The sequence below is a fragment of the Oncorhynchus tshawytscha genome, linkage group LG08, assembly GCF_018296145.1.
Source record: "Oncorhynchus tshawytscha isolate Ot180627B linkage group LG08, Otsh_v2.0, whole genome shotgun sequence".
NCBI classification, from domain to species: Eukaryota; Metazoa; Chordata; class Actinopteri; order Salmoniformes; family Salmonidae; genus Oncorhynchus; species Oncorhynchus tshawytscha.
Window position 1 is genome coordinate 77899521 of NC_056436.1, and position 13606 is coordinate 77913126.

General features: G+C 44.3%; 1 protein-coding gene and 1 long non-coding RNA gene across 2 annotated transcripts; one reads left to right on the forward strand and one right to left on the reverse strand.

The window, feature by feature from the left end:
- Positions 1 to 8396: 8396 nt before the first annotated feature.
- On the reverse strand, positions 8397 to 11330 carry nek12 (NIMA-related kinase 12). The gene is made up of 4 exons (XM_024428740.2): positions 9765 to 11330; positions 9421 to 9654; positions 9087 to 9284; positions 8397 to 9002 (listed from the first exon to the last, which is right to left on the reverse strand). The coding sequence occupies exons 1-4, from the start codon at positions 10768 to 10770 to the stop codon at positions 8899 to 8901; spliced, it is 1542 nt and encodes a 513-aa protein (XP_024284508.1). The 5' UTR covers positions 10771 to 11330; the 3' UTR covers positions 8397 to 8898.
- Positions 11331 to 11430: 100 nt separating this feature from the next.
- On the forward strand, positions 11431 to 12136 carry LOC121847003. The gene is made up of 2 exons (XR_006083986.1): positions 11431 to 11679; positions 11810 to 12136. It is a non-coding gene; the product is annotated as an uncharacterized LOC121847003 (long non-coding RNA).
- Positions 12137 to 13606: the final 1470 nt, after the last annotated feature.

Consider the following 13606-nt stretch of genomic DNA (forward strand, 5'->3'; position numbering starts at 1 on the left):
CAGCTCTGTTTTGCCTGTTTGAAAAAGGGAGAAACCTGAACATGGTTTCATTTTCAATTGAGAAGTGGTGTAACAGTATAGCTTCCGTCCCTCTCCTCGCCTCGAACCAGGGACCCTCAGCACACAGACAACAGCCACCCTCGAAGCATCGTTACCCATCGCGCCACAAAAGCCACGGCCCTTGCAGGGCAAAGGGAACAACTACTTCAAGGTCTCAGAGCGAGTGACATCACCAATTGAACCGCTATTAGCGCGCACCACCGCTAACTAGCTAGCCTTTTCACATCGGTTACACTCACCCCCCTTTTGTCTTCCTCCTTTTCCGCAGTAACCAGTGATCCGGGTCACAGCATCAATGTAACAGTATAGCTTCCGTCCCTCTCCCCGCCCCTACCTGGGGTCGAACCAGGGACCCTCAGCACACAGACAACAGCCACCCTCGAAGCATCATTACCCATCAGTCTACAAAAGACGCAGCCCTTGCAGAGCAAGGGGAACAATTACTTCAAGGTCTCAGAGCGAGTGACGTCACCGATTGAAACGCTATTAGCGTGCACCCTGCTAACTAGCTAGCCCTTTCACATCGGTTAGAGTGGCAATCTGCAAAAATGCCATTTTTAAACAAAGGGTGAGCTTCTTTTAGTGATCTACTTGAGAACCATTTTGGGTTTAAGTAAAACTTTTGTGCAAGTGAAGCTTTTAAAATTGAATAATCTCAGCCCACCCAGTTCAAATTCATTACATAGATAGGCACACTTTATCTTGTCTGGTTTAGCATCCCAGATAAAGCTAAATATGTTTTGCTCATGATTTTAAAAACAAGTTATCTGGAGTACACAGCGCCATAAATAAGTGAGTAAACAGAGTTAATCAGTGTAATTAATTTTTCCATAAATAGACAGGTATTTGCCTCTCTATGGTTGCAGGATCTTGCCTATTTGTGCACATTTACTATTGAAATTCATTGTGGAGCGCTCATTAATATTTTTTATTATATGAATACCAAGTACGTCTACTTCATCATCAGCCCATTTTATTGGTAAACTGCAGGGTAATGTTATTGGTAAACTGCAGGGTAATGTTATTGGTAAACTGCAGGGTAATGTTATTGGTAAACTGCAGGGTAATGTTATTGGTAAACTGCAGGGTAATGTTATTGGTAAACTGCAGGGTAATGTAAAAGTTGTCTTTTGAAGATCCAATGCGTAATATGATTGGGTTTCAGGCCAGAAAATCATCTAGATCTTCAATGAGACATTGCAGGGATCTTCAATGAGACATTGCAGGGATCTAGCTTGTGGACTTAATATAAAACTTGTCATCGGCATACATGGACACCTCTGATTTTAAGCCTTTTTTTTGGGGGGGGGGTTAAGGCTAATCCCCTAATCCTTATTTGATGTGATTTTAATAGCTAGCATTTCAATGGCCATAATGAATACATATGGAAACAGTGGACACCCTTGTTTAACTCTTCTTGACAGTTGTAATTGAATACAATGGGAGACAGAAGCTGGTTTGAAGCGCAGGGCGCAGCAGGTTTTTATTAGGAAAGGACCACAGGAGGAGGCAGGTATCTGGGTCCAGGGACAGGCAGAAGGTCACACACAGGAGGAGGCAGGTATCTGGGTCCAGGGACAGGCAGAAGGTCACACACAGGAGGAGGCAGGTATCTGGGTCCAGGGACAGGCAGAAGGTCATACACAAGAGGAGGCAGGTATCTGGGTCCAGGGACAGGCAGAAGGTCATACACAGGAGGAGGCAGGTATCTGGGTCCAGGGACAGGCAGAAGGTCACACACAGGAGGAGGAAGGTGTCTGGGTCCAGGGACAGGCAGAAGGTCACACACAGGAGGAGGCAGGTATCTGGGTCCAGGGACAGGCAGAAGGTCATACACAAGAGGAGGCATGTATCTGGGTCCAGGGACAGGCAGAAGGTCACACACAGGAGTAGGCAGGTGTCTGGGTCCAGGGACAGGCAGAAGGTCACACACAGGAGGAGGCAGGTATCTGGGTCCAGGGACAGGCAGAAGGTCACACACAAGAGGAGGCAGGTATCTGGGTCCAGGGACAGGCAGAAGGTCACACACAGGAGGAGGCAGGTATCTGGGTCCAGGGACAGGCAGAAGGTCATACACAAGAGGAGGCAGGTATCTGGGTCCAGGGACAGGCAGAAGGTCATACACAGGAGGAGGCAGGTATCTGGGTCCAGGGACAGGCAGAAGGTCATACACAAGAGGAGGCAGGTATCTGGGTCCAGGGACAGGCAGAAGGTCACACACAGGAGTAGGCAGGTGTCTGGGTCCAGGGACAGGCAGAAGGTCATACACAGGAAGTAGAAACAGGTAACAGTACAGGCAGGGGAAAGGCTAATGACGTAGTCCGGGAGATCAGGCAAGAGATCAGGCAAGAGGATGATGACAGGAAATCAGATGGGCAAAAGTACAGGCAGGGAGGAGGCAAAAAGGCGTCGTTAGTGAGGATGGCCAAAAACTATGATACACGGGACTAATACGGAAATAAACAGAGCTCCGACTAGAACGTGTAACAAAAACAAACAATACCTCACAATGATGGGGTGAAAAAACTGAACTAAATAGTGTGTGATAATGACATACAGGTGATCAGAATTCAGGTGATTGGGGATCTATGTGTTTGAGAGTGTGAGTTGGAAGCAGATGTTACAACAGTAGTAGCCATTATTGACTATTATACACCTGGGGTTGCTATACATTACTTTTACCCATTATTGACTATTTTACACCTGGGGTTGCTATACATTACTTTTGCCCATTATTGACTATTTTACACCTGGGGTTGCTATACATTACTTTTGCCCATTGAATAAGAGAATCAACAAAATAAAACATATGCATTTATATATTAATTTCAGTCAGACTCTATTAAAGGCCTTTTTAAAATGGTGGTTTGTTTAGGGTTTGCCTCACCCCTAGAACGCTCACCCTCCCTCAAACCAAAAGACCATTCTCTAGCTTGGCCACATAGTAAGAGGTCATTCAAAAAAAATATTGATTACATTACAACACAATTCAACGTATCTGAATGGAGTATGCCCCAATATGTTGGTATGTACACCACCTGATTTCTGTGGCTGACATTGAATATTTAACATCAAATTTGAGTTGTTGATGTGTTTCTTCTGGTGCTGAGGTGATGTTAGGTTTAAAGTCTGATCTCTAACGTAATCATTATTTCTATTCAATGTGATGACTTGGTTCTAAAAGTAGTTGGAATCTGAAAGGTGCCTTAAGTTCCAGTCAACAGTCAGGAGGTGTTGCTTTCTTTACATATGTCTGCACACCATCAGTGTGTGGGCAGAGAGATGAGTGACAAGGTACAGAATATGGGTTGAGGGGGATATTTCTGATGTCAGATTGTGTGATGATAGGAAGCCATTCCTAGTTCTCCTGACTCAGACAGCTATGCACTACAGGCAATCCATATCTCATCTTGTCTATCTTGTCTCTAATACAGCACCTTTCAACTAAGCTTGTTTGCTTGCATGGGTGTCTGTGTGTCTGTGTGTGTGTGCGTGTGTGTGCGTGTGTGTGTGCGTGTGTGTGCGTGTGTGTGTGTGTGTGCGTGTGTGGGAAACTTCATAGAGGACAGATGGTGTGATGATATGAATCCTGCAACACATTTCCGCTCACAACCCATCTATTTGTTGAACTCATCATGTAATGATGTTTATCACACAGACCTCACAATGAGATATATCCACTGATAGAGAAAATGGAACTGTGGAACGTGGATGGATAATACCACTAAACGGTGTGTGGAATTCCCAAACAATAGAGGGAGCTGCTGTGTTCACTTCTTAGATCAATAGGTTGTTAAAATATCTCATTTTTCAAAATACGTGGGAGATCAAAATGTTACCTGGAAATGCCATCCTCTCCCCCACCTACCCACCGGCAGTGGTGGAAAGTACTACTTAAGTCGTTTTTTGGGGTAGTTTTTTTGGGGTAACTTTACTTTTTATATTGTTGACAACTTTTTATTTTACTTCACTACACTACTAATGAAAATAATGTACTTTTTACTGCATACATTTTCCCTGACACCCAAAATAACTCAATAAATTTTGAATGCTCAGCAGGACAGATAAATGGTCCAATTCATGCAACATCTCTACTGCCTCTGATCTGGTGGACTCACTAAACAGAGATCATCCCCTGTCATCTCTACTGCCTCTGATCTGGTGGACTCACTAAACAGAGAACATCCCTGGTCATCTCTACTGCCTCTGATCTGGTGGACTCACTAAACAGAGAACATCCCTGGTCATCTCTACTGCCTCTGATCTGGAGGACTCACTAAACAGAGAACATCCCTAGTCATCACTACTGCCTCTGATCTGGTGAACTCACTAAACAGAGAACATCCCCTGTCATCTCTACTGCCTCTGATCTGGTGGACTCACTAAACAGAGAACATCCCTGGTCATCTCTACTGCCTCTGATCTGGAGGACTCACTAAACAGAGAACATCCCTAGTCATCACTACTGCCTCTGATCTGGTGGACTCACTAAACAGAGAACATCCCCTGTCATCTCTACTGCCTCTGATCTGGTGGACTCACTAAACAGAGAACATCCCTAGTCATCTCTACTGCCTCTGATCTGGTGGACTCACTAAACAGAGATCATCCCCTGTCATCTCTACTGCCTCTGATCTGGTGGACTCACTAAACAGAGAACATCCCTGGTCATCTCTACTGCCTCTGATCTGGAGGACTCACTAAACAGAGAACATCCCTGATCATCCCTACTGCCTCTGATCTGGTGAACTCACTAAACAGAGAACATCCCCTGTCATCTCTACTGCCTCTGATCTGGTGGACTCACTAAACAGAGATCATCCCCTGTCATCTCTACTGCCTCTGATCTGGTGGACTCACTAAACAGAGAACATCCCTGGTCATCTCTACTGCCTCTGATCTGGAGGACTCACTAAACAGAGAACATCCCTGATCATCCCTACTGCCTCTGATCTGGTGGACTCACTACACACAAATGCTTTGTTTGTAAAAGATGTCTTGAGTGTTTGAGCGTGGCTATCCGTAAATAACAAAAACAAGAAAATGGTGCCGTCTGGTTTGCTTAATATAAAGAATTTGGAATTTATCCTTTTACATTTAATACTTAAGTATACTAAAAAAAAAATACTTTGACTTACTCAAGTAGTATTTTACCGCGTCACTGTTACGCGAGTAATTTTCTATTAAGAAATCTTTACTTTTACTCAAGTATGACAATTAGGTACTTTTTACACCTGCCCACCGGTTTTTCCAACTTCAAATAATGCAATGATGAGCAAGCAGAGACAGAATACGCCTCCCAAATGGCACCCTATTCCCTATACAGGTTTAGACCAGAGAGCTATGGCTCCTGGTCAAAAGTAGTGCACTATAGAGGGAATAGGATGCCATTTGGGACGCAGAGATCTGTCAGACCTTACTGGTGACCTATGACCTATGTCATCTATATGTGTGTACGTAGGAAGAACAAGTGATACTAATTGTTTAGCTCCACTTGGTCACAGCTGAGCTAAATAAAGCTTATGAGGTGTGAAGACGGACATGAAACTCCTATGATTCAACCACATGGGAGGGGCTTATTACTGTGTACTTTTCGGGGATTTTCTAAAATGGTCGCAGGCTGACTTTTAACCAAATTTAGCACAATCCATTGCATAACCTCCAACAGTTGGAAAGCTAATTTCCTCTCTGGCCAGTAGAGGGCAGTACAGAATGTTGTTCCCTCCCTGCTGTATTAAATGTTGATCATTATTAATTAAATGTTGATCATTATCATTGCAATATGTTTGTGTCTGGGTGGGCGTTTGTCCTCATGGAGATGTGCAAAGGGAAGGGATCACTGCTGTCAACTCGCTTTCCAAACAAGGTGCAAGAATTGAGGAGCGAGGAGATCCAGCAACACAGAGGACAATGGAATTGAATAAAAAACAGTTTCTTTATTGCTAAAAGTAGAACCAGCACGTTTTGGCTTTGAAGAAAAACCTGATGAGGGTGAAAGGTCAACACGCTGGTTCTATGTTTAGTAATAAATACGCTTTTCATTTAATTCCAATGTCCTTCAAGTGTTGCTGAATGTCCCCTCATCATGGAGATGTGTGAATGTCCCCTCATCATGGAGATGTGTGAATGTCCCCTCATCATGGAGATGTGTGAATGTCCCCTCATCATGGAGATGTGTGAATGTCCCCTCATCATGGAGATGTGTGAATGTCCCCTCATCATGGAGATGTGTGAATGTCCCCCTCATCATGGAGATGTGTGAATGTCCCCTCATCATGGAGATGTGTGAATGTCCCCTCATCATGGAGATGTGTGAATGTCCCCTCATCATGGAGATGTGTGAATGTCCCCTCATCATGGAGATGTGTGAATGTCCCCTCATCATGGAGATGTGTGAATGGATCTCGATGAGAATATGAGGCAAAGGAAAACATTTCTGGGTTATGACAGGAAATCATGAGACAGCAGAGATAACCATCTCATACTCTGAAACAACGCTACGTCCCAAATGAAACCCTATTCCCTACATGGTGCACTACTTTTGACCAGGGCCCATAGGTAGTGCACAATATAGGGAATACAGTGCCATTTGGGACATGCAGATATCCTCTGAAACAGTTTCTGCAACCCCACGACTCATGCTATGGAACACAAATAGATTAGGGGTGTCTTGCTTATCTAACTAACTAACAGGCATTACCTTACCTACATCTCTGTTGGTTGTTTCAAACTCGGCAGAACAATGACAGACCAGACGAATGTGCTGATAAAGATTCCCCTTTCATAAACTCAGCAAAAAAAGAAACATCCTCTCTCTGTCAACTGTGTTTATTTTCAGCAAACTTAACATGTGTAAATATATGTATGAACAAAAGATTCACAGACATGTGACTAACAGAAATGGAAACATGTGTCCCTGAACAAAGGAGGGGGGGGGGGGTCAACATCAAAAGTAACAGTCAGTATCTGGTGTGGCCACCAGCTGCAATAAGTACTGCAGTGCATCTCCTCCTCATGGACTGCATCAGATTTGCCAGTTCTTGCTGTGAGATGTTACCCCACTCTTCCACCAAGGCACCTGCAAGTTCCCAGACATTTCTGGGGCGAATGGCCCTAGCCCTCACCCTCTGATCCAACAGGTTCCAGAAGTGCTCAATGCGATTGATTTCCGGGCTCTTCGCTGGCCACGGCAGAACACTGACATTCCTGTCTTGCAGGAAATCACACACAGAATGAGCAGTATGGCTGGTGGCATTGTCATGCTGGAGGGTCATGTCAGGATGAGCCTGCAGGAAGGGTACCACATGAGGGAGGAGGATGTCTTCCCTGTAACCCACAGCGTTGAGATTGCCTGCAATAACAACAAGCTCAGTCCGATGATGTTGTGACACACCGCCCCAGACCATGACGGACCCTCCACCTCCAAATCGATCCCGCTCCAGAGTACAAGCCTCGGTGTAATGCTCATTCCTTCGACGATAAACGCGAATCCGACCATCACCCCTGGTGAGACAAAACCACGACTCGTCAGTGAAGAGCACTTTTTGCCAGTCCTGTCTGGTCCAGCAACGGTGGGTTTGTGCCCACAGGCGACATTTTTGCCGGTGATGTCTGGTGACGACCTGCCTTACAACAGGCCTGCAAGCCCTCAGTCTAGCCTCTCTCAGCCTATTGCAGACAGTCTGAGCACTGGTGGAGGTTCCTGGTATAACTCAGGCAGTTGTTGCCATCCTGTACCTGTCCCTGTGCAGGTGTTCTTACACGTGGTCTACCACTGCGAGGACGATCAGCTGTCCGTCCTGTCTCCCTGTAGCGCTGTCTTAGGCGTCTCACAGTACGGACATTGCAATTTATTGCGCTAGCCACATCTGCAGTCCTCATGCCTCCTTGCAGCATGCCTAAGGCATGTTCACACAGATGAGCAGGGACCCTGGGCATCTTTCTTTTGGTGTTTTTCAGAGTCAGTAGAAAGGTCTCATAACTCTGACCTTAATTGCCTACCGTCTGTAAGCTGTTAGTGTTTTAACGACTGTTCCACAGGTGCATGTTCATTAATTGTTTATGGTTAATTGAACAAGCATGGGAAACAGTGTTTAAACCCTTTACAATGAAGATCTGTGAAGTTATTTGGATTTTTTCAAATTATCTTTGAAAGACAGGGTCCTGAAAAAAGGACGTTTCTTTTTTTGCTGAGTTTAGCATATTGCCAAACATTTCAGTAAAAATGAATGGGATTTCTTCTTCAGTAGTACATGAAGTAAAACATTGAGACAACATAGAAATGCATTTACATGGAAGTAATTAAATAGATAAATAAGGAAAGTTTCTACTTGACATCATAAGTGAATCAATTATCTTTATTTTTCAAGCAGTTGAAAAACCTTCTACAGTTTCACTGCCTCCAGGAGGGAACCAACAAAAAAACCTTTCAGATTTCTGCTTACTTCACTTCAAGGTATTTTGAAGGAGGGTGTTCTCACAGTCTTACCCACAGATGTTCACATTTCAAGGTGGTATCTCCTTTAATCTTTTAACTTGCTACCGGTGTTATGAAACCTCAAATCAGTTTGAGCTGTGAACTGCCACAGTAACTCAGGGGATTTTCCCCTCCACAGTTTCAATGAAAAGCCTGATAGCACCCTCTTCTGTTAACAATGTTATGAACCATGATGGATGACAAATCATTCCCCAACATAAACTTGCTGTATCGTAGGCCTACAGGTAATGTCATGGTGCATCAGAAGTCCAGGTTTGGAGGTTGGTTCCACCATTTAAATGTTTTAACACAGTTGACCCTCTTGGTTGAGAGTGAATATGAGATTGCAGTTTTCCAGGTGGTCAGGTCCCCAGTGTGTGTTTAAAGTGTGGCTGCTGGTCTTCAGGGCTGAGACCGTTCTCAAAGTGTTCGCTGATTTGCTCGTAGAGAGAGGGGCCGATGCCCTCTGCAATGACACACATAGACAATCAACAACACAGGCAGGCACACACACAGGCAGGCACACACACACACACACACACACACTTACCCATGATATAGCTGTCTCTCAGAGTCTTCAGTGTGACAGCCACACCCCCTGCGTCCCTCAGCTGAAACTCCTCCCCATCACCCTCTGCAGAAAGCTCCAGAGCAGCGCCGGCATAGTGGACCACCATCATCACATCCTCGTCTTCCTCCTCCTCAAAGTCATCAGGGTACTCACTAGGGTCCTCCACTTCAGGGGTCACTGTACACAGACGTAAATGGTTGATTAAAGTACTGAAATGTAACCTTAATAGTGGATTATCTATGAGGATCAAGCACACAGTTTTTGAGTGAGCAACAGATTGTTTATTAGACCTAATTGTTTCTTTCAGATTTACCATTAGCGTCCATAGAGACATCCGCCGTGACAGAGTTAAAAGTTGTAGAGGTTGCCTTGTCCTCTCTGTGTTCCTCTATGGAAGACAAGCTGTTGTCGTCATCAAAGTCCTCAGAGTAGTCAGACTGGCCTACGCTGACCACATCACCTTCTACCTCCTCATTATCACTGGGACAGGGCTCTGTACTGTCCCCCTCCTCTTCCCCTGTATAGGAAGGTGTGAGCGGAAGTGGTCCTGAGAGAGAGAGAGAGATCGAGAGAGATAGTGTCACACAAGCACCAAAGACAGCATATAAACACAATAGGGCCTAAACAATGCAAGAGTTAAGCATGTAATCAGAGTACCAGAGTTACTGTCAGTGCTGCTGTCCTCCTTCCATTCTGCAGTCACGGCCATGCTCTTATCTGCAGGTGAACTCACAGAGCCAGATGTTCTCACACACTCACAGACCCAACTAGAGAGGGGTATGGATCTGGAGTCTACATTATCATACACTGCTAACTCTATCTCCCTGTGCTTGACAAACTCTCTGAGATGTTCCCGTACATAGATCATGTCCAGTATGGCTCTAGCACTAGGTCTGTCCTCAGGCACCGGACAGAGCAGTATCTGGACCAGAGGGGTGATGCTGTCTGAGTAGGTCTGGGGAACAGGGCTGTACTCTCCTCTGATGATCTTAGAGAGCAGACTGAGCAGGTTGGAGGCAGCAAACGGCGGTCTGAGAGAACAGATCTCATACAGCAAGCATCCCAGTGCCCAGACATCAGACTTCGAACTGTATGGGACATCCTGACACAGCTCTGGACTCAGGTAGCTGGGGGTACCAACACAGGTACGAGCCATATCCACTGTGTTGGTCATTATCTTGGATATGCCAAAGTCCCCCACCTTTACCACGCCTCTCTTAGTTAGAAGCACATTGGAGGTTTTGATGTCCCGGTGGAGGATTCTAGCAGAGTGAATGTAGCTGACTGCCATGGTAACCTGTACAAACCACTCCATTATCATCCACTCTGGGAAATAGTCCCCTGTCTTTCTCTCCTTGACTTTGTCATCCAGTGTCCCTCCATCACAGTAGTCCATGACTATATAGATGTATCCATCATTTGAGTCAAAGAGAGCCTCGCTGCAGGTCACTATGTGAGGGTGATTCAGCTTCCTGATGATTTCAGCTTCTTGTAGGATGGCCTCTTTGGTCTTTGTTTTGCGAGAGTCGTCTGCTTGTATTCTTTTCACTGCATGCAGTCTCTTAGACTCCGCGTGTTTCATCAGGAATACTTCTGCTGCTCCACCTCTTCCCAGACACAGAATCTTTTTGTACAATTCCATTATCGTTTGTAAAATGTTCATTAGTTATCAGCCATCTCAATTAATGAGATTTAAAAATGTTACATTCCATGTCTTGGTGTGAAGTACAAGTATTTGTATCAGAGAAACTCTCGCACAACAAAAACAAAAGTCACCTTGAACCTTGTGTTGTGTCTGATTCCCATAGTAACCGTCTGGCTCAGCCCACTCGGTAAATAACAGGGTTTCTTTATTTGGTCGGAAATGCTGTTGCGTTCAAACATTTTTCCAGTGAAGCTTAACAATGTAATTTACCCCAAGGAAACCCAGTGAGCACACATCATAAATAGCTTTAAAAATCAATATGCATTGGAAAACGATTTAATATAAAAACGGTGCGTATAGGAAATTAGTATTGTTCAAAACATCTAAACTGGATGATGCATGCGCAATTTCTCGTTTACTTCCGCGCAGTTTAGCGCACATTTATAAAGCAGAAACATCACGACTACGCGTGTCTTGTAGTAGATGGCTAGCTAGAAGTTATATTGCCAGTTGTCCCATTCGTTTTCTGTAAAGGGTATTTTCAAGAATGCCACCTAAGGGGGAAAGGTGCCAAGGAAGGGGGGAAGGTGCCAAGGAAGGGGGAAGGTGCCAAGGAAGGGGGAAGGTGCCAAGGAAGGGGGGTGCCAAGGAAGGGGGAAGGTGCCAAGGAAGGGGGAAGGTGCCAAGGAAGGGGGGAAGGTGCCAAGGGAGGCAAAGCTTACTTTATTCATCACTAAATCGACTAGGCATGTTGGATTGAAAATCATGCTAACTTTACAACACAGCCTGTGTGTAGTTAGCTAGCAGCTAGGCAGCCATCTCCATGTTAGTCATGTTATTATGTTGAACGTTATCATTCAGGTGGAGCTGCTGCAGGGGGTGGAGAAAAGGAAGAGAAGACGATACAAAGGAGGCACTTCTGTTAAGGTAGGTAGCGAGATAGCTAGTCTATGTTACACCATACCATACTGTAATGTCTTTGGCTACAGTGTGTACTCATGTGAGCATAGACGGCTAGCTAAATTGACTAGCTATGTTGTTTTAATGTATTCCCCAGGTCAGAGATATCCTGTGTGAGAAACATGGTAAATGCATGGAGGCGATGGGGAAACTGAAATCCGGGTTTCGCTTCAGTGAAGTGGCCTTTCCAGTACAGTGAAAGCCAGACAAGGGGCACGAGAGCCTTTCCCATGCTAACAGCAACTAACAGACATTCACCTTTACGATCTCTCGTGTATTGGTTTATTATGGTAGTGTAATGTATTGGTTTATCATGTAGTTGAATAGGGTGATGTCTGTATGTATCCAAAAGATCCACTAGATGGCATCCTCCGTCTTGCTGTCTATCACTTGTTCATTTTTCAATAATATTGTTCAGATGGGAGAACTTGGAGGTGTATTCATTAGTCGCAGACTGTTGCAAATCTTTTGGTCTGTTGCAAAATGTTTTGCAACGTAAACTTTACTCTAGGAACTAGAGGTCGACTGATTTAGATTTTTCAACGCCGATACAGATTAATAGGCCGATTTGATTTATTTGTAATAATGACAATTACAACTACTGAATGAACACTTATTTTAACTTAATATAATACAGCAACAAAATCAATTTAGCCTCAAATACTGAAACATGTTCAATTTGGTTTAAATAATGCAAAAACAGTGTTGGAGAAGAAAGTAAAAGTGCAATATGTGCCATGTAAAAAAGCTAACGTTTCAGTTCCTTGCTCAGAACATGAGAACATATGAAAGCTTGTGGTTCCTTTTAACATGAGTCTTCAATATTCCAAGGTAAGAGGTTTTAGGTTGTAGTTATTATAGGACTTTCTCTATACCATTTGTATTTCATTAACCTTTGACTATTGGCTGTTCTTACAGGCACTATAGTATTGCCAGTGTAACAGTATAGCTTCCGTCCCTCTCCTCGCCCCGAACCAGGGACACATCGACAACAGCCACCCTCGAAGCAGCGTTACCCATTGCTCCACAAAAGCCGCGGGGAAGGAGAACAACTACTTCAAGGTCTCAGCGCGAGTGACGTCACCGATTGAAACGCTATTAGTGCGCACCCCACTAACTAGCTAGCCCTTTCACATCGGTTACACCAGTCTAATCTCGGGAGTTGATAGGCTTGAAGTCATAAACAGCTCAATGCTTGAAGCATTGCGAAGAGCTGCTGGCAAACGCAGGAAAGTGCTGTTTGAATGAATGCTTACAAGCCTGCTGCTGCCTACCATCGCTCAGTCAGACTGCTCTGTCAAATATCAAATCATGGACTTAATTATAACATAACACACAGAAATACAAGCCTTAGGTCATTAATATGGTCAAATCCAGAAACGATCATTTTGAAAACAAAACGTTTATTCTTTCAGTGAAATACGGTACCATTCTGTATTTTATCTAACGGGTGGCATCCCTAAGTCTAAATATTGGTGTTACATTGCACAACCTTCAATGTTATGTCATAATTATGTACAATTCTGGCAAATTAATTAGGGTCTTTGTTGGGAAGAAATGGTCTTCACACAGTTCGCAACGAGCCTGGCGGCCCAAACTGCTGCATATACCCTGACTCTGCTTGCACAGAACGCAAGAGAAGTGACACAATTTCCCTAGTTAAAAGAAATTCATGTTAGCAGGCAATATTAACTAAATATGCAGGTTTAAAAATATATACTTATGTATTGATTTTAAAGGCTTTGATGTTTATGTTTAGGTACATTGGTGCAACGACAGTGCTTTTTTTGCGAATGCTCTTGTTAAATCATCACCCGTTTGGCGAAGTAGGCTGTGATTCGATGAGAAATTAACAGGCACCGGATCGATTATATGCAACGCAGGACAAGCTAGA

Excerpts from the sequence above, each read along its gene's own strand:
- nek12 (XM_024428740.2), bottom strand. The coding sequence starts at position 10,770 with ATGAACATTTTACAAACGATAATGGAATTGTACAAAAAGATTCTGTGT. Across the intron at positions 9,655-9,764 it reads CAGCACTGACAGTAACTCTG|GACCACTTCCGCTCACACCT; the intron begins GTACTCTGATTA and ends TCTCTCTCTCAG. Across the intron at positions 9,285-9,420 it reads TGTCTCTATGGACGCTAATG|TGACCCCTGAAGTGGAGGAC; the intron begins GTAAATCTGAAA and ends GTCTGTGTACAG.